Below are 22,248 nucleotides of genomic sequence, written 5' to 3'. Positions count from 1 at the left end.
ATGTAGGAGTACAGGCCTTCATCATTGGATAAAGTACTGACTCAGTGGAAAGGACCAAGTAGTTGGACTATGGAAGATGGACAGAAAAAGGAACTTTGCTTTGAGGAGGAAATATCCTTTGATGTAGGAGTACAGGCCTTCATCATTGGATAAAGTACTGACTAAGTGGGAAGGACCAAATAGTTGGACTATGGAAGATGGACAGATAAATGAACTTTGCTTTGAGGAGGATATATCCTTTGATGTAGGAGTACAGGCCTTCATCATTGGATAAAGTACTGACTCAGTGGAAGGACCAAGTAGTTGGACTATAGAAGATGGATAGAAAAAGGAACTTTGCTTTGAGGAGGAAATATCCTTTGATGTAGGAGTACAGGCCTTCATCATTGGATAAAGTACTGACTCAGTGGGAAGGACCAAGTAGTTGGACTATGGAAGATGGACAGAAAAAGGAACTTTGCTTTGTGGAGGAAATATCCTTTGATGTAGGAGTACAGGCCTTCATCATTGGATAAAGTACTGACTCAGTGGAAAGGACAGGGTAGTTGGACTATGGAAGATGGACAGCAAAATGAACTTTGCTTTGAGGAGGAAATATCCTTTGATGTAGGAGTACAGGCCTTCATCATTGGATAAAGTACTGACTCAGTGGAAGGACCAAGTAGTTGGACTATAGAAGATGGACAGAAAAAGGAACTTTGCTTTGAGGAGGAAATATCCTTTGATGTAAGAGTACAGGCCTTCATTGTTGGATAAAGTACTGACTCAGTGGAAAGGACCAAGTAGTTGGACTATGGAAGATGGACAGAAAAAGGAACTTTGCTTTGAGGAGGAAATATCCTTTGATGTAGGAGTACAGGCCTTCATCATTGGATAAAGTACTGACTCAGTGGGAAGGACAGGGTAGTTGGACTATGGAAGATGGACAGATAAATGAATTTTGCTTTGAGGAGGAAATATCCTTTGATGTAGGAGTACAGGCCTTCATCATTGGATAAAGTACTGACTTAGTGGAAAGGACCAAGTAGTTGGACTATGGAAGATGGACAGCAAAAGGAACTTTGCTTTGAGGAGGAAATATCCTTTGATGTAGGAGTACAGGCCTTCATCATTGGATAAAGTACTGACTCAGTGGGAAGGACCAAATAGTTGGACTATGGAAGATGGACAGATAAATGAACTTTGCTTTGAGGAGGAAATATCCTTTGATGTAGGAGTACAGGCCTTCATCATTGGATAAAGTACTGACTCAGTGGAAGGACCAAGTAGTTGGACTATAGAAGATGGACAGAAAAAGGAACTTTGCTTTGAGGAGGAAATATCCTTTGATGTAGGAGTACAGGCCTTCATCATTGGATAAAGTACTGACTCAGTGGGAAGGACCAAGTAGTTGGACTATGGAAGATGGAGAGAAAAAGGAACTTTGCTTTGAGGAGGAAATATCCTTTGATGTAGGAGTACAGGCCTTCATCATTGGATAAAGTACTGACTCAGTGGAAAGGACCAAGAAGTTGGACTATGGAAGATGGACAGCAAAAGGATCTTTGCTTTAAGGAGGAAATATCCTTTGATGTAGGAGTACAGGCCTTCATCATTGGATAAAGTACTGACTCAGTGGAAGGACCAAGTAGTTGGACTATGGAAGATGGACAGCAAAAGGAACTTTGCTTTGAGGAGGAAATATCCTTTGATGTAGGAGTAAAGGCCTTCATCATTGGATAAAGTACTGACTCAGTGGAAAGGACCAAGTAGTTGGACTATGGAAGATGGACGGCAAAAGGAACTTTGCTTTGAGGAGGAAATATCCTTTGATGTAGGAGTACAGGCCTTCATCATTGGATAAAGTACTGACTCAGTGGAAAGGACCAAGTAGTTGGACTATGGAAGATGGACGGCAAAAGGAACTTTGCTTTGAGGAGGAAATATCCTTTGATGTAGGAGTACAGGCCTTCATCATTGGATAAAGTACTGACTCAGTGGAAAGGACCAAGTAGTTGGACTATGGAAGATGGACAGCAAAAGGAACTTTGCTTTGAGGAGGAAATATCCTTTGATGTAGGAGTACAGGCCTTCATCATTGGATAAAGTACTGACTCAGTGGAAAGACCAAGTAATTTGACTATAGAAGATGGACAGAAAAAGGAACTTTGCTTTTAGGAGGAAATATCCTTTGATGTAGGAGTACAGGCCTGAATCATTGGATAAAGTACTGACTCAATGGGAAGGACCAAATAGTTGGACTATGGAAGATGGACAGAAAAATGAACTTTGCTTTGAGGAGGAAATATCCTTTGATGTAGGAGTACAGGCCTTCATCATTGGATAAAGTACTGACTCAATGGGAAGGACCAAATAGTTGGACTATGGAAGATGGACAGCAAAAGGAACTTTGCTTTGAGGAGGAAATATCCTTTGATGTAGGAGTACAGGCCTTCATCATTGGATAAAGTACTGACTCAGTGGAAAGGACCAAGTAGTTGGACTATGGAAGATGGACAGCAAAAGGAACTTTGCTTTGAGGAGGAAATATCCTTTGATGTAGGAGTACAGGCCTTCATCATTGGATAAAGTACTGACTCAGTGGAAAGACCAAGTAATTTGACTATAGAAGATGGACAGAAAAAGGAACTTTGCTTTTAGGAGGAAATATCCTTTGATGTAGGAGTACAGGCCTTCATCATTGGATAAAGTACTGACTCAATGGGAAGGACCAAATAGTTGGACTATGGAAGATGGACAGAAAAATGAACTTTGCTTTGAGGAGGAAATATCCTTTGATGTAGGAGTACAGGCCTTCATCATTGGATAAATTACTGACTCAGTGGGTAGGACCAAGTAGTTGGACTATGGAAGATGGACAGAAAAATGAACTTTGCTTTGAGGAGGAAATATCCTTTGATGTAGGAGTACAGGCCTTCATCATTGGATAAAGTACTGACTCAGTAGAAAGACCAAGTAATTTGACTATAGAAGATGGACAGATAAAGGAACTTTGCTTTGAGGAGGAAATATCTTTTGATGTAGGAGTACAGGCCTTCATCATTGGATAAAGTACTGACTCAGTGGGAAGGACCAAGTAGTTGGACTGTAGAAGATGGACAGAAAATGGAACTTTGCTTTGAGGAGGAAATATCCTTTGATGTAGGAGTACAGGCCTTCATCATTGGATAAAGTACTGACTCAGTGGAAAGGACCAAGTAGTTGGACTATGGAAGATGGACAGAAAAATGAACTTTGCTTTGAGGAGGAAATATCTTTTGATGTAGGAGTACAGGCCTTCATCATTGGATAAAGTACTGACTCAGTGGGAAGGACCAAGTAGTTGGACTGTAGAAGATGGACAGAAAAATGAACTTTGCTTTGAGGAGGAAATATCCTTTGATGTAGGAGTACAGGCCTTCATCATTGGATAAAGTACTGACTCAGTGGGAAGGACCAAGTAGTTGGACTGTAGAAGATGGACAGATAAAGGAACTTTGCTTTGAGGAGGAAATATCCTTTGATGTAGGAGTACAGGCCTTCATCATTGGATAAAGTACTGACTCAGTGGAAAGGACCAAGTAGTTGGACTATGGAAGATGGACAGCAAAAGGAACTTTGCTTTGAGGAGGAAATATCTTTTGATGTAGGAGTAAAGGCCTTCATCATTGGATAAAGTACTGACTCAGTGGAAAGGACCAAGTAGTTGGACTATGGAAGATGGACGGCAAAAGGAACTTTGCTTTGAGGAGGAAATATCCTTTGATGTAGGAGTACAGGCCTTCATCATTGGATAAAGTACTGACTCAGTGGAAAGGACCAAGTAGTTGGACTATGGAAGATGGACAGAAAAAGGAACTTTGCTTTGAGGAGGAAATATCCTTTGATGTAGGAGTACAGGCCTTCATCATTGGATAAAGTACTGACTCAGTGGAAAGACCAAGTAATTTGACTATAGAAGATGGACAGAAAAAGGAACTTTGCTTTTAGGAGGAAATATCCTTTGATGTAGGAGTACAGGCCTGAATCATTGGATAAAGTACTGACTCAATGGGAAGGACCAAATAGTTGGACTATGGAAGATGGACAGAAAAATGAACTTTGCTTTGAGGAGGAAATATCCTTTGATGTAGGAGTACAGGCCTTCATCGTTGGATAAAGTACTGACTCAGTGGAAAGGACCAAGTAGTTAGACTATGGAAGATGGACAGAAAAAGGAACTTTGCTTTGAGTAGGAAATATCCTTTGATGTAGGAGTACAGGCCTTCATCATTGGATAAAGTACTGACTCGGTGGAAAGGACCAAGTAGTTGGACTATGGAAGATAGACAGAAAAAGGAACTTTGCTTTGAGGAGGAAATATCCTTTGATATAGGAGTACAGGCCTTCATCATTGGATAAAGTACTGATTCAGTGGGAAGGACCAAGTAGTTGGACTATGGAAGATGGACAGAAAAAGGAACTTTGCTTTGAGGAGGAAATATCCTTTGATGTAGGAGTACAGGCCTTCATCGTTGGATAAAGTACTGACTCAGTAGGAAGGACCAAGTAGTTGGACTATGGAAGATGGACAGAAAAAGGAAATTTATTTTGAAGAGGAAATATCCTTTGATATTGAAGGACAAACCTATATTATAGGATAAAGTACTTTCTCAGTTGGAAGGATCAGGTAGCTGGACTATGGAAGATGGGCAGAAAAAGGAATTTACTTTTGAAGAGGAAATATCCTTTGATGTAGAGGTACAAGGCTACTTTATAGGATAAAGTACTTTCTCAGTTGGAAGAATCAAGTAGCTGGACTATGGAAGATGGACAGAAAAAGGAACTTTGTTTTGAGGAGGAAATATCCTTTGATGTAGAGGTACAAGGCTACATTATAGGATAAAGTATTTTCTCAGTTGGAAGGATCAGGTAGCTGGACTATGGAAGATGGACAGAAAATGGAATTTTGTTTTGAGGATGAAATATCCTTTGATGTAGAGGTACAAGGCTACATTATAGGATAAAGTACTTTCTCAGTTGGAAGGATCAGGTAGCTGGACTATGGAAGATGGATAGAAAAGGGAACTTTGTTTTGAGGAGGAAATATCCTTTGATGTAGAGGTACAAGGCTACATTATTGGATAAAGTACTGTCTCAGTTGGAAGGATCAGGTAGCTGGACTATGGAAGATGGATAGAAAAGGGAACTTTGTTTTGAAGAGGAAATATCCTTTGATGTAGAGGTACAAGGCTACATTATAGGATAAAGTATTTTCTCAGTTGGAAGGATCAGGTAGCTGGACTATGGAAGATGGACAGAAAAGGGAATTTTGTTTTGAGGATGAAATATCCTTTGATGTAGAGGTACAAGGCTACATTATAGGATAAAGTACTTTCTCAGTTGGAAGGATCAGGTAGCTGGACTATGGAAGATATGTAGAAAAAGGAACTTTGTTTTGAGGAGGGAATATCCTTTGATGTAGAGGTACAAGGCTACATTATAGGATAAAGTACTTTCTCAGTTGGAAGGATCAAGTAGCTGGACTATGGAAGATGGACAGAAAAAGGAACTTTGTTTTGAGGAGGAAATATCCTTTGATGTAGAAGTACAAGGCTACATTATAGGATAAAGTACTTTCTCAGTTGGAAGGATCAAGTAGCTGGACTATGGAAGATGGACAGAAAAAGGAACTTTGTTTTGAGGAGGAAATATCCTTTGATGTAGAGGTACAAGGCTACATTATAGGATAAAGTACTTTCTCAGTTGGAAGGTGACTACCATCTTTCCAGTAATATATATGAACGCTAATTAATTATACATATTTCATATAGTGTCTATGACCTCATAAAATAGGTTACGATGTTTCACTGACCTCACATATATAATCGAAGCGATTCTTTCTGAGTGGGCACACCTTAACGTGGTGAAAGGGTTTGCGTATCGTCATGATCAGCAAAGCTGTACTGGTCACTGGTCAGGGACACTTATACTAGATTGGTTTGCTGTGAACGGTCAGGCGGAAATTTCCTTTTATCATCTATAAGAGGTGGTCAACATGTTGAGGAAAAATTACCAGACCCCAATCATGAACAAAAGACATGTCTGAAGCCTTTGGCAGGCAGTGGACTAGAAAGGGCTGCATTACATTAAGTATATATATATATATATATATATATATACATATATATATATATATATATATATATATATATATATATATATATATATATATATATATATATTGTAATAATTTGCTTAATTTTTATTCGTGACCTGCAAAGTAAATTTCATCTAGTTGATTTCAATATATTTTTGTTATGCCACAAAATGAAAATAAGAAAAGACTGGTTAAGGTTATTCTCGCTCCCACCGAAGGTTGTTATTATATAAGTGGTACCTCACCCATGACTTTTTTTTTTTTTGTAACTAATCACCTGGATGGTTATTTGGTAATTAGCTGTTCGTTGCCTGACTCTTTATAGGGACCTTTGGCTAAGGATAAAAGGGAGTATGGATTCGGCTCCTTGTCTTGGAGGTTCTCCGACCGTATTCCTTAAAGGATATTTTAAATACCACGGAGATATCTACATTCTGAAAGCCTTGCTGCATTTAAGGAACCCCTTTTCAACTGTATTGTGAAGGATATTGATGGTGTTCTTCCTCCTGATTACAGAAGTTGCTGCCGAAGCTGCAGCCTTGTTTTTGAGACGCCTCCTGTACCCTGATTGAGTGCTCTTCCTTTGTGCTGTAGACAGTGTGATATACTGTACCGTTTTCGTCTCTACACTTCGAGACATTCCTGCTGCTCCTGCGAGGGCATCCTGGTCCTGCCTTCATCTTGAAACCTCTGGAGTCGTGAAAAGGCTTGATTCTGTTGACAGTACTGACGTGGGTGTCAGTGTATCCTCCGGCTGCAGACCTCCTCGTGATTTCCAGAGCAGTGGATATGACAGTAGTTTGTGATGTATGGTGGAGCATTCCTCTATAGTTTATTTCGTGCAACCACCTTTGATGTTGAGTCAATAGATACGTGATAACTAATTTAAGTATTTGTGTATGTTTAGATTTTTTGAATTTTATAAGCTAGGAATAAGGTTTTTTCTCCTTTTACTATCATCCTCGTGAAAATTTTCATGGCTTTCTAGAAATAGATTGTTTTCCTTCCTCCTCCGAATAATTACTGCCTCTTGTTCTATCTTATGAATGAGGATGTTTTTAGGTGAATTTTTTTGTACAGCCTCATCAGTTTTTTTTATATATATATTTGTGGGTTAAACGTAAAATTTCTTTGTTTATAATAAATGTTCAAGTTTTGATAAGTCATTTTTGTTATCCTCAGAGTGTTTTCATTGTGGTTTTCACTGTTTGGAGATCTTATCCCTTGGCTTTAAGTTCTAACTTTAGTGGCACTGATCATAAAAAGGAAAAGAGCATGTTTCTTTTGGAGCTTATGATTCTTTTACATGGTTGTTTAAAGTTCATAACAATATATATAAATAAATTATATATATATATATATATATATATATATATATATATATATATATATATATATATATATATATATAAATGCATAAGTTTCTAGTCCACAGCCGAATAAAATCTTCAGACATGTCTTTAAATAGGCCTATGTCTAGGGTTTAGCCAATTTTCATCATATTTTTTGCATTTTAATAAAACCAACGCCACCTTATCAAAAATAAAATGCCTACATTTTCTATGGATTCAATAGCAGCCATGTATAACCCTACCAATTAATGTATATCTAAATCAAAATTAAATTTGAATAACCAACACTCAACTGACCTTTGATCTTCACTCCTTCAAGGCTCGTAGGGAAATGCTCTGAAAACCATGGAATTTCCCTCAGCCAATCAGAGGTCTTCAACAGAACCCCTTTGTAAGCCAGTCTCTCATTGGCTTAAACTTTCTTTATTTGGCCAAGGTGTTTAGAAGCTGTCCTCCTATTGGTTAGACACTTCCAGTCAATTTTGATTCCAGGGGTACTACCACAACAAATTATCTTGCGTAGAGTGACATATCAAACAATTTATTTGACATAAACTAATAATAAATAAATGAATTAATACGCCAAACTAGAAATTTGTTAAAAAGCAGAATTTAGATTTATAATAAAACGTGAAATTTAAAGAAAAAAATGACCTTGGCAAACAAGTAAACAAGGTGGTTGGTTCTTCCAATTGTCATTGCCTAAAACTAGAGAACACTATTTTGATTTTGGAGTGTCCTCCTAGAAAAGTTGCTTACCATAACTAAAGAGTCTCTTCTACCCTTACCAAGAGGAAAGTAGCCACTGAACAATTACATTGCAGTGGTTAAAGGCTTGATTATTGTAATTCTCTGTACTATGAATTGTCCAATACACTACTAAAAAAGCTACAAAATGTGCAAAACCAGGCGGCTAAACTGATAAAAGGCATTAAACTACGGGAGAGAATAACTCCTGCATTGATTTCTTATTTTTATAGTATAGGCCTATTTCATTCACTTCATTTTTTATGTATTTCGATGTATTTGTTATAATTCTTGTCCTTTTAACTGAATTTCATTGATTTAACGTAATCATAACTATTGATTTGTTTTATGTTCAATTTTGAGAAATGTTCCCGAAAGCTTAGCAAATAAACTGTCCAAATGCTTAAGTATCTGCTTTCCTTCGCCTTTCTACTAAATCTCAAACTTTAAAGAAGTGAAAATGCCATTCACTTTATATGTATATATATATATATATATATATATATATATATATATATATATATATATATATATATATATATATATATATATATATATATATATATATATATATATATATATATATATATATATATAATGTCAATAGACATTCATATGACTGTGTAAAATGTTACTCCAGGAAAAATAAGATATATTTTTCAATAGTGGGACTTCTCGTTATTATTTTGACGTTGTTGCTGTTTGTAGAAGGATTTATTGTTAATTTGTTCTCATCATTTATTTATTTCCTCATTTCCTTTTCTTACTGGGCTATTTTTCCCTGTAGGAGCCTTTGAGCTTATAGCAGCTTGCTTTTCCAACTAGGGTTGTAGCTTGGATAGTAATAATAATAATAATAATAATAATAGTAATAATGATAATAATTACTGTAGATCTACGAAAGCTGAGAGGTTTTGCGATTGCGATACATAAAATGTTGAAATTTTTTATTTTTATCCTCTTTCACCAACTAGGAATAAATAATAAACATTTATTTATCTTATGATTTTGGTGTTAATTTTATATTATTTTAAAACTTCTATTAATACCTCCCTTTTTACAGAGTCAAATGCTTTGCTAAAGTCTATCGCAGTTACTATTAGAGGTTTCTTGTTACTATAGCTCTCTTCCACACAATACTGTAATATAAAGATATTGTCCTCTATCCTGCCTCCACCTGTAAATCCTGCTTGACATTCATTGTCTTCTGCATTCATTCTTATGTGGTTTTCTATTTCCTCTTTCACCATCATCATGAATATTTTATAAGAAATATTTAATAGAGCTATGGGTCTTAAGTCTTTTGCCATTGGCCTTCTTTTCTTTTCAATCATCTTTGTTCTTGACTTCTTCCACATATTTGGTTTTTCTTTTTCGTCCAACTCATTTTGATAACATTTCTGTAAGGTTTCAAGACATATTTTGCTTTTTCCTAGTGCCTTATATAGTTCGGGCTTTAGGCCATCTGGTCCTGCCGCTTTTTTTGCCTTTAATTTTCCCAGGCAATTCTTTACTTTTTCTGTTGTGATTTTTGGATTTTTCATTGGTTTTATTTTCCCTTTTGTTACCATTACAAGGTCATAGTGTTCCCTAAGTATGTCCGGGATGTTATATTCATCTATTCTTGTTGTGTCTTCCTGATGCGCTATTTCATTTTCGTATTCTATCCGTTTTTCTTCATTCCAAACTGAATCTATTTTATTTTCATGCTTACAATATATTGTTTTCCTGTATTTGACTAATTCCTCTCTTGTTTTTTCCTTATTTAGCTTAGTTCCTTGTTCTCCATAAAGTCGTATAACTTTGCCACGGGCTTTTTGTCTGTTCCTTATTCTATCAATTATATTTCCCCAGTTTTTTTTATTTTTATCCATTTTTATTTCTTCTGTTATCTTTCTTTAGAAATATAGTAATTTCCTCCTTTATCATTTCTTGCCCTTCCCTCTTCTTTTGATCATATCTCTCTTCTAATACATTTTTTTTACTTCGATATTGGATTAATTTCTTTTTTATCTGTTTAAATCCTTCATTTTCTTTATGCCTTTTCTTATTTCTTCGTTCATCCAGATCTCTTATTCATTAAGAAATCGCCTTTTATACATAACATAAATTTTAGAAATTAAATTTTTAGATTACGTCAATACATAATTTCAATTGTATAAATTAATTCTAAAATTAAAGTAATAACATAAATTCTAAAAATTACATTTTTAAATTACTTTAATAAATTATTATAATTATATAAAATAATTAAAAAATTAAATTAATGCGAAATAATTATTAAAAAATTCAGTTTACACTAAGAAATACAATAACAAACACCAGATTTTGAAATTAATAACATAAATTCTACAAATTAAATTTTTAAATCACGTCAATAAATGATTATAATTATATAAATTAATTAGAAAATTAAATTAATATGAAATAAGCGAAATAATTATTAAAAAATTCAGTTTCCATTAAGAAATACGATAACAAACGCCAGATTTTGAAAATTTGAATTTCAGTTGCATCTTTTTACCCGTTGAAGCTGCAACATTGCAACAATACCTGTTCACTTTCGCCTTTCCCTTCGGAGGTATATCCTTGGCATATTCCCCTTCGAAGTCTCCTCCAAAGGTCTTTTTCTTTAGGTATGTAATTATATATCAGTGAAATAAAGTTTGATTTTTACTGTGTGAATTAATAATCTTAAGTATGCTAAAGCTGCAACATTGCAACAATACCTGTTCGCTTTTGCCTTTCCCTTCGGAGGTATATCCTTGGCGTATTCCCCTTCGAAGTCTCCTCAAAGGTCTTTTTCTTTAGGTTTGTAATCATATATCAGTGAAATAAAGTTTGATTTTTACTGTGTGAATTAATAATCTTAAGTATGCTAAAGCTGCAACATTGCAACAATACCTGTTCGCTTTCGCCTTTCCCTTCGGAGGTATATCCTTGGCATATTCCCCTTCGAAGTCATAAGTCTCCCCAGAGGTCTTTCTTTAGGTATGTAATCATATATCAGTGAAATAAAGATAGATTTTTACTGTGTGAATTAATAATCTTAAGTATGCTAAAGCTGCAACATTGCAACAATACCTGATCGCTTTCGCCTTTCCCTTCGGAAGTATATCCTTGGCATATTCCCCTTCGAAGTCTCCTCCAAAGGTCTTTTTCTTTAGGTATGTAATTATATATCAGTGAAATAAAGTTTGATTTTTAATGTGAATTAATAATTTAGTATGCTATACTATGCTAAGCCTGGTCAGGGTAGGGAGTACACAGTGCTTATCGTGGGGTTCACTGCAAGCATTGTTTCATATAGATTCGCTTGATTTTAAGGCTATATATATATGCTAACAGAAGAAAATCTAACTTACATATAGGAGAAACATTTTAAAACGGTATTGGGAAGGTTTTCATATGTATTTTATTGCATTTTAGAATATAATTTATATGTATTATATTGCATTTTAATGTATATTTATATGTATATTTTAATGTCTAATTTATATGTATTATATTGCATTTTAATGTATACTTATTTTAATGTATAATTTATATGTATTTTAATGACAGCCTTGCCATAATGGTAAAATTACAGTTTAACGCAGGGCATTTCAGATAGAAATTTCAGCTTTTCTAAGAGTACGTGTTTTGCTTTCAATTAATTTTACCTTTTTTTCTACTGCAAATAAGCCGTTCTGTTATCCCCCCCTTTTCCCATCCTGACAGACACCGGTGGGAACTGGGGGACTTTGGGTGGGGGGAAATGAGGAAATAATTGATTATTTTCCCCTGAAATAAAATTATATTACATTAAAAACATTATTAACTGTTGGAAAACCAGTTTGTCATGTAAGTTTTTCATAGACAAAAATACGATTATATATTGTTTCCCCAGTATGTTTTCCCAACCCAAAACCCCGAGTTCCTACTGGGGGTCCCCCATTATCGTAGGATATAGATATATATATATTTCTGAAACTATTTATTTGCCATGGGAACGAGTGTCATTTTCGAAGAGAGCGTAATTTTTTCTATAAGAAAAAGTAGTTGTTTTCCTAGGTTACATTGCCCTGTAATACAGTAAAATAATACCAAAAATATAAAGTTCGAGATTCTTTCTACAGACCACAAAACCTAAAATGCACCACCTAACTTAACCTAGAAGTTCCCATGTCACAGACCTACAGTCAATTTTTTTAGCGAGGCAGATTTGCACCGACTCGCAGCGGTGCCCCTTTGACTCGGAAAAGTTTCCTGATCGCTGATTGGTTGGACAAGATAATTCTAACTAATCAGCGATCAGGAAACTTTTCCGAGCTAAAAGGGCACCGCTGTGAGTCGGTGCAAATCTGCCTCTCTAAAAAAAATTGACTATAGTCAGGGCAAATGCCCTCCCCCCAGACTTAACTTCCCAGGTCACAGACCTTAAAGTTAAATCACAAATCATACCCTACCTTATTTCCTTTTATATGCACAAACGTAACTATAACATTGTCCTAAAGTTAAGTTACAAATAAGGGCTTACCTTGTGAATGAATCTCCGGGACATAGATTGCCAATATTTTGTGTAATATTTTATGCGTCCCAGAGTAGAAGGTATTTTTATACAAGACCACGCTCTCCATTTACTGCAAAATTAGGCAGTCCTGCAGCTCCCCTCTTAACCCTTTTACCCCAACGCTATTTGGAACTTTCCAACCCTTAACCCCTAGGCTTTTTTTTTATTTTTTCAAGCACATTTTGCTATACATTTTTATTAGATTGCTCTAACAGCCTTGATTTTTGTCATAGAGAGGTCAGATTGGTCTCATTATTTTGGAAAATGCCTGAAGTTTCTCATAAAGTTGTCAAAAATATGCCAAAAAAAAAGAAAAAAGGCAAAAAACAGTTTTTTGCAAGGACGTACCGGTACGTCCGTGGGGGTAAAGGGATGAGTTTTGTGAAACGTACCAGTACGTCCATTGGGGGTAAAAGGGTTAAATAGTAATTAGGAGGTACTTTAAATGCTGGGAAAGCATAAATTGGCAAGATATGTTGAGGAAGGGGGCATCCCCATCTTCTGTTTATGTACGCTGGTATCACAAATTCTGTTTGGTTGACCACGTTAACGATGTTAGCTCTAGGTCGTTTAGTGAGGAAACCGAGCTAGATTTTTTATAACCCCTCTCCTCTTGCTCAACATATCTTGCCATTTTTTTTTTTTTTTTTTTTTCCCAGCATTTAACCCTTTTACCCCCATTCTATTTGGATATTTCCAACCCTTAACCTCCAAGGGTTATTTTTTTTCAAGCACATTTTGCAGTATATATTTTTTTTAAATTGCTCTAACAGCCTTAATTTTTGTCATAGAAAGGTCAGGTTGGTCTCATTCTCTTGGAAAATGCCTGAAGTTTCTCAAAAAATTATCAAAAATATAAAAAAAAAAAAATTTAAATAGCAGTTTTTTGCAAGGACGTACCGGTACGTCCATGGGGGTAAAGGGATGAGTTTTGTGAAACGTACCAGTACGTCCTTTGGGGGTAAAAGGGTTAAAGGACTTCCTAATTACTGTACAAGAAGAGGAGAGCTGCAGAATTGCGTTATTTGGGAGTTAATGGAGAGCTTGGTCTTGTTAACAAATACCGAGGAGAAAAAGGTTACTTTTACCTTTATTTATCGATTCGGCAGTAAATTTTCCCCACCCCAAGCCTCTGGTTCCAAATGGTTGCCTCCCCCCCATTACTGTAGGATAAATAAAGGTTTACGTATCGTACTTACTAATTTTTTGTGATGGAAACTAAGTTCATTTTCAAAGAAAACGGGAGTTTTACTCTATAAAATCGCATTTCTTTATTAGTAAAGCTTTTCCCGTGTTGTATGATAATAGCCGTTATTATTATTATTATTATTATTGTTATTACTTGGTAAGCTTCAACCCTAGTTGGAAAAGCAGGATGCTATAAGCCTAGGGGACCCCAACAGGGAAAATAGCCCTTAGGGTAAGGGCTTCTCTGGTCCTACTCAACTGGACCTTTTGTAATTCATTTTATCGTATACATTCTAAGGCATTCAGCATTTGGTAGTAGGTTGGCCAGGACACCAGCCACCCGTTGAGATGCTGTACCGCTGGCCAGACAATTCTACATTGGATCCTTCTCTCTGGTTACGGTTCACTTTCCCTTTGTTTACACATACAACGAATAGTCTGGCTTATTTTTTATATATTCTCCTCTGTCCTCGTACACCTGCCAACACTGAGATGACCAAAAAATTCTTCTTCATCCGAGGTGTTAACTACTGCACTCTAATTGTTCAGTGGCTACTTTCCTCTTGGTAATGGTAGAAGAGACTCTTTAGCTATGGTAAGCAGCTCGTCTTGGAGAAGGACACTCCAAAATCAAACCATTGCTCTCTAGATTTGGGTAGTGCCATAGCCTCTGTACAATGGTCTTCCACTGTCTTGAGTTAAGAGTTCTCTTGCTTGAGGGTACAATTGGGCACACTATTCTATCTAATTTACTCTTGTTTTGTTAAAATTTTTATAGGATATATAGGAAATATTTAAATGTTATTGGCCTTATTATATTTTATTTTTCCTTGTTTCCTTTCCTCACTGGGCTATTTTCCCTGTTTGGATCCCTGGGCTTATAGCATCCTGGTTTTCCAACTAGGGTTGTAGCTTAGCAAGTACAGTGGTACCTCTACATACGAATTTAATCCGTTCCACAACCGACTTCGGATGTAGAAACGAATTTTCCCATAAGAATACATTGAAATAGGATTAATCCGTGGTTGAGCCCAAAAACCTATGATAACTCCTTGATAAATTACTACGCATAATTACACATGACAATATGCACTCTAAATTAGATAATAGACATGTAAAAAAGAATAATTATCAAGAAATAATAAAGAAGAAACGGGTTTTTAGCGTCACTTTACCTTAGAAAGTCCAGCGCAGGTGTTGGTCTTGCTACGCAGAGAGGAGGCGGACGGGCGGCGAGGAGGTAGAGAGGTTGACTACGAAAAACGTACACTACCGTAACTTATTCTAACTTACACTAAGTGAACTTTAACCTAACTTAGCTTATTTATTTTTTTCATTTTTATATTTCATATTTTTTTTACATTTTCTTTTTTTCTTTTTGATGATTAATTTTAATCACTTTCACTCTACACTTAAAATTGATTGAATTTTTTTCTCTTCAATCTTTGCCGTTTTCTTTGAACCACTTCCTTCCTCTTCATCACGAGTTCGCTTCGTAGTTTTTTTTAAAGAAGCTATCGATAGAAAGTTGCTTGGTACAGCTTTTCAGAATGTTTCGGAAATAAATTAGGGAAATATCATCAAACTGCGCAACTACACGACAAACCTGCAATTTCTTTGGATGGTATTTGTCGATGAAGTCAACCACGTCTTGATATTTTCCTAACACCTCTTTTATTTGCGCCAAACCTAACACATGTTCTACCTCCTCGATCCCTTCCTTGTCATCACTCATGTGCTCAGACATAGCATGGAGTTCCTTGAGCTCCTCTGTAGTAAGTTCGTCGTGATATTCTTTTGCAAGTTCACTCACACGGACGTGGCTTTTCAATAATACCTTGCTTTACTTCTAAAGAAAGCATTTCCTTATTCCTTTTCTCACCACTACCACTTGCGAAACTAAGCATTTTAGGACCCATGATTTACGTAAAATACCGTAAAAGGATGAACGTAAAAAATCACGATTAAAACACAGTTAATAGCAGAACGCACAGGGCACAACCACACGAAGCCGACGAGAACAGAGGAATGTCCCAAGCCACGCTAATTGAGGGTCCCTCCGAGGTAGAAATGCTGCCTTCTATCGGCGGAAATAAAAAATACATCCGGCGCTATGAGTACCATCTACGTGCACGGGTATTGTTTACTTCGGGTGTCGAAAAAAAAATTCGGGTGTAGAGTAGGAACGTGTTCGAATTGTACTTCGCTTGTCGAAAAATTCTGATACAACCGGTATGACGAAAATTGCTTACTTCGTGTGTCGAAATAAAATTCGGGTGTAGAGTCAAAAATTTGCTCGAATTTTACTTCGGATGTTGGAAAATTCGGATGTAGATACGTTCGTGTGTAGAGGTTCCACTGTATAGGAAATATTTAAATGTACTGGCCTTATATTTTATTTTTCCTTGTTTCCTTTCCTCACTGGGCTATTTTCCCAGTTTGGATCCCTGGGCTTATAGCATCCTGCTTTTCCAACTAGGGTCGTCGCCTAGCAAGTAATCGTAATAATATTGCTTGTTTATTGTTAAATCCACATAATCGAAGCACTTAGATATCAAATTTGATTAAAGTGGATGAAATATACAGGAATTTTTGGAAATTTTAATATCATTAAGTACAGTATTTAGAAATATTTGTTTAGACTGAAAACATAAGGTAATTCATTTTAATTTGTAAAATTGAGTTTGGATATTATAGCAATGTAAACTAAAAATATTTACTTTATATAGTCTTGAATATCAATAAATGTACGTAACATTTGGTGTTCATAATTCTGTATATAATCTCGGCCACAAATACGAAACATCCGGTCGTGTGTATGAAATATATAATCAAATTATGATAAATTTAATATTAGATTAACGTGAACTCATTTCGTCTTATTTCAACTACTCGACAAAAATCAATTAAGAATAAAAATTTCTTGTATGTTTCGAAACAAAGTTATCTTAACCCTTTTACCCCCAAAAGACGTACTGGTACGTTTCACAAAAGCCATCCCTTTACCCCCATGGACGTACCGGTACGTCCTTGCAAAAAAATGCTATAAAACTTTTTTTTTTTTCATATTTTTGATAAATTTTTGAGAAAATTCAGGCATTTTCCAAGAGAATGAGACCAACCTGACCTCTCTATGACAAAAATTAAGGCTGTTAGAGCAATTTAGAAAAAAATATACTACAAAATGTGCTGGGAAAAAAATAACCCCCTGGGGGTTAAGGGTTGGAAATTTCCAAAGAGCCTGGGGGTAAAAGGGTTAACAAAAATAAATTTAGAATAAAAATTTCTTGTATACTTCAAAACAAAATTGTCTTAATTGATCATGAAGCGAATTTTATGTCAAAATATGTAAGTTAAACATCCCTAATCTGACTTGGAGCTCCAGATGCAACCTAACCTAATGTAGGAGGGTGGGGGATTTCCTAACGGAAACTACGATACTTTTCCCATCCGATGAGACACTACAGCTAGACAGTTATTGGGTCCTTTGACTGGCCAGGCAGTACTTCATTGGATACCTCTTTCTGGTTATGGCTCGTTTTTCCTTTGCCTACACATACATCAAATAGTCTGGCCTATTCTTTACACATTCTCCTCTGTCCTTATACTCCTGCCAACACCAAGGTAACTCAAAAATTCCTTTCTCTCAAGGAGTTAACCCTTTTACCCCCAAAGGACGTACTGGTACATTTCACAAAACTCATCCCTTTATCCCCATGGACGTACCGGTACGTCCTTGCAAAAAAATGCTATAAATTTATTTTTTTACATTTTTGAAAATTTTTTGAGAAAATTCAGGCATTTTCCAAGAGAATGAGACCAACCTGACCTCTCTATGACAAAAATTAAGGCTGTTAGAGCAATTTGAAAAATATATACTGCAAAATGTGCTGGGAAAAAATAACCCCTTGGGGGTTAAGGGTTGGAAATTTCCAAAGAGCCTGGGGGTTAAAGGGTTAACAACTGTACTATAATTGTTCAGTGGCTACTTTCCTCTTGGTAAGGGTAGAAGAGAGACTTTAGCTATGGTAAGCAGCTCTTCTAAGTGGACACTCCAAAATCAAATTATTGTTCTCAAGTCTTGCATAGTGCCATAGCCTCTATTCCATGGTCATCCACTGTCTTAGGGTAGTTTTCTTACTTGAGGGTACACTCGGGCACAATATTCTATCTTATTTCTCTTTTTATTTTTTGTTTAAGTTTTTATAGTTTATTTATGAAATATCCATTTTAATGTTACTGTTTTTAAAATATTTTATTTAAATTGTTCATTACTTCTCTTGTAGTTTATATCGATATTTCCTTTCCTCACTGGGATATTTTTCCCTGTTGAAGCCTTGGAGCTTATAGCATCCTGCTTTTCCAACTAGGGTTGTAGCTTAGCTAGTAATAATAATATGGGGCACAAGTAACTGTCGTTTTCCCTCTTTCAGCTGAACAGCGATCGACCAGACGCCATGTTCTACAGCTACGACGTTCTCAATCCCCAGAACGGGAAGTTTGCCGTCATTTGGCTAGTGGCGACGGGACACCTCCGGTACGCCAACCGCCGCGACAAGAACTTCAAAGAAATTATGTCCCTGAAAGTTTCACGGACCTGGTGAGTTTTCCTCTCGGCGTCGCTGTGTCGTTTCTACTTGTTCTCTTGCAATTAAGTCATTTATTGGAACTTGTGTCATCAAAGGTCTACGCTAGACAAATTTGTATTTCCGTGGATGCATGTGGAATGTTCACCACTTTTATTTATTCAGTTATTTTAGTTTTTTTGTTGATCATATAAAAAAAAAAGTCTTATGCAATACCGTGTAACAGGAAAAGATTTCCAACTTGTTTATAGGTTTAAAGGTCGCTCATGAATGGCAGAGGCAAGGGACAGTGACATTGCCCTCTCTGCCATTCATGAGCGACCTTTAAACCTTTATATATGGTCAGTCTCTAGGGCAATGTCACTGTCCCTTGCCTCTGCCATTCATGAGCGACCTTTAAACCTTTATATATGGTCAGTCTCTAGGGCAATGTCACTGTCCCTTGCCTCTGCCATTCATGAGCGACCTTTAAACATTTAAACAAGTTGGAAATCTTTTCCTGTAACACGGTATTGCATAAGACTTTTTTTTTTCTCAACTTAAAGTTATTTGTACATCATCTTGATTTTCAGCAACGACATCATGAGACACATTGATCAAAGGGGACACGGAGAGAGGCCCAAGTTTTCGCTGTACCTCTCGTCGATGCTCTTCTATGGGACGGTGAAAGTCTACCACCGACAAGTGCGCTTTCTCCTGGGTAAGCTGTCTTTGTTACGTACTGGTATACAATAGTCTATTCTTTTACTTATACAAACCTTTGTCTTAGACTAGGTTTTAAATGGACCTCAAATTACAAAGTTAGTGGTTTCCAAAAAGCTGTTTATAAGTTGAATTGTTTATAAGTCTCCTAACCTAACCTAACTCATATGCCCATAATTTCCAGCAGTTAGTCAACTAATAGTAAAGTTTCATATGAATTGAATATCAAATTATTGCATGTGTCATTTTCCTTTCTGTATTAGATTATATATTTTATTGCTTATTTCATAGTCCTATTACAGTATACAAACGTCTGATACATCTTAGATTTATAATTTCAGCTGAATTTGTGTATCTCCGATTGTTTTGTATGTTGAGGACCTTTTGTACAGTGTGTTGTTGTAGAGGGAACTCCTCCATTAAAATTTGATGAGGTGTCGGTAGTTACTGGCTGGAGGCGGAAAAGGCCCCCCACAACACACTTTGTTTTCATCCGACAGATAGTACACACTTCCGCCGTCCCAAAAGTGGCCATTTTAATGTTATGCTTTTTAGATACATATACCAAGGCACTTCCCCCAATTTTGGGGGGTAGCCGACATCCAACAAATGCAACAAAAAAGGGGACGTCTCCTCTCTATGTTCCTCCCAGCCTGACAAGGTAACCGAGTTCGGTTGGTACTGCTAGGTTGGCACAGCCCACCCTCCCACATTATCCACCACAGATGAAGCTTCATAATGCTGAATCCCATACTGCTGCTACCTCTGCGGTCATCCAAGGCACCGTAGGAAGCAGCAAGGCCTACCGGAACTGCGTCACAATCGCTCGCCATTCATTCCTATTTCTAGCACGCTCTCTTGCTTCTTATTCCAGGTATATAGGTCAGCCGATTACCGTGTGTGAATATATAAAGGAAGAAGCGAGGTTCAGCCATTGTCTGACCATCCTTTACATTCAGATCTCCCTGGACAATTCTATCTTGTTCGTAATACCAGGCAGGCAGTTAATTCTAATAGCCAGGCCTTCTCCATCATGAGGCTCAATACTACACAGTATTCTAGAAGTTTTATTCCAGCTGTTACCAAGTTGTGGAATGAACGTCCTAACCGGGTAGTTGAATCAGTGGAACTTCAAAAGTTCAAAGTTGTAGCAAATGTTTTTATGTTGACCAGGCTGACATGAGTCTTTTTATTGTTTATATATGACATATCTGTTTTTGACGTTAATAGTTTATATAGGGCATATCTGTTTTGACGTTGTTACTGTTTTTAGAATGATTTATTGTTAATTTATTCTCATCATTTCTTTATTTCCTTATTTCCTCTCCTCACTGGGCTATTTTTCCCTGTTGGAGCCCTAGGGTTTATAGCATCTTGCTTTTCCAACTAGGGTTGTAGCTTGGCTAGCAATAATAATAATAACCTGTCATTAGCCACATTCCTCCGCTTGTAAGGCAGCTTTTCTGTTTCCCGTTCCTTCTCTGATAAGTGTGGCCTTCGGATGAAAGGGTTTCTGCTGCCCTTCTTTCCATCAGTGTCTTCTCGTCCTGGAAATTTCTGTAAGAACGCACTAATTGATTGATCGGTTTGGTCATAGAGTTCCTGTGATATATCTCACCGGTGGAGCGTTTTCGCCCGTCTAGACACCTAGGAAGACGAAGTTCAAGCTTTTTTTTGTACTTAAACTACAGTACTGTACTACCTTCTACACTTCTTTTAGATCCACACATAAAGGCTCTACATACGGTCTTTTACCTTGCTGCTTCTCATGTACTTGCACAATAGAAGAGTTTGTGCAACAGTTTTCCATGCTCATGGTCCCGATGCTCGTTTTAGGTGCACAAACTCATGAGTGGTTTTTTCGTGTTGCCTTTCATTCATAGATGAGAAAGTATTTTCATGATTAAACACAGCAGAATTCCACATCCATGATTTACTCGCTGAATGGCCTTGCGGCTCTGGCGCTTAGCTTTTGGCCGAAAATTTCATAAATCAATCAAATCGCATCCATGATTTCCACATACCTGACTTCTATGGTGTATGGTTTACGTATGGTCTTCTACACTTTGCCTCTAGTGCAACGACACTCACGTACTGTATACAAGGTCTACTTAACACAGACATGAACTTCCACGTGCATAAGCCATCTTGCACAAGAATTCCACAAACTCAATCGTGGTGATAGATTTCTAGACTCCCAGGGCACATACACCATGTTCCAGATTTCTTCTGTTTTCCATGCCCCGTCAATACTCGAGCATTCTCTGTGTGACCATACACTACGTCGTTGGTCTTTTCTACCGGGAACGCATCTTGTTCAGCCGGCCGGTCTCACAGGGTACCAAACGCTTGCTCCTTCGTCTGGCCTTCTTCCTCTATCGCCATAGTGTTTCTGTAATCCTTCTAGTTATGTAACGGGAAACCTCTACGTAGAAGACCATGGAGACCAATCGATTATATTATAGTACCAGGAACTTTCCTTATAGGGAAGGATCCCAATATGTTGTTGCCTCATTCATGAGCTGGCGAGTTGGTTCGTACCTGGATCGTTCCCTTCGCAAAGTATACGTGTCGGTACAGGTACCTATGTTTTATCTCTTACAAGAACACTTTGGAATATAATGCTCCGCCCCCTTTCCCCTTCCTGGACGTATGTCTTTAAGGAGAGAGGGGGAAACGACGAATGCTGAAAGTCATTTATGGATACAAGCATCGGTACGCGTCACTTTTGGCACCTGGGTCAAGCTCTTCCAAACGCGGTGCCCTCAACAGAGTGCTGCAACTTCACCCACTAAAGAAAACGGCATTTTAAGAGGTCACTGATGATCATTCCTATTAAGGGGCTTAGGTTTGTAAAGTTAGAAAAAATACAAATCACTTGAATTATTTATGATATTTTAAATATTGGTAGTTTTGTTTTGATATGCAAATAAGAGATAATTGCTGAATTCTTAGTACATACCAAGAGACCAAAGGGTGGTTTAGGGGTCCAGGCCTTGCTGT

The 22,248-nt window shown here is 36.9% G+C and overlaps 1 protein-coding gene across 1 annotated transcript in view; it reads left to right on the top strand.

The window, feature by feature from the left end:
• The first annotated feature begins 10,923 nt into the window (after positions 1–10,923).
• The window catches only part of LOC137633550 (fibrous sheath CABYR-binding protein-like), a 45,607-nt gene continuing 34,282 nt past the window's right edge, over positions 10,924–22,248 (top strand). The window contains exons 1-3 of the mRNA XM_068365838.1: positions 10,924–11,028; positions 18,391–18,557; positions 19,116–19,243. Of these exons, the coding sequence (XP_068221939.1) occupies positions 18,415–18,557; positions 19,116–19,243 (271 nt within the window). The 5' untranslated portion in view covers positions 10,924–11,028; positions 18,391–18,414. The remainder of the gene's footprint in view (positions 11,029–18,390; positions 18,558–19,115; positions 19,244–22,248) is intronic.

The sequence above is a fragment of the Palaemon carinicauda genome, chromosome 3 (genome assembly GCF_036898095.1).
Source record: "Palaemon carinicauda isolate YSFRI2023 chromosome 3, ASM3689809v2, whole genome shotgun sequence".
Lineage (NCBI taxonomy): Eukaryota > Metazoa > Arthropoda > Malacostraca > Decapoda > Palaemonidae > Palaemon > Palaemon carinicauda.
Note: the sequence above shows the minus strand (reverse complement) of the source record. Positions and strands in the feature narration are given on the sequence as shown.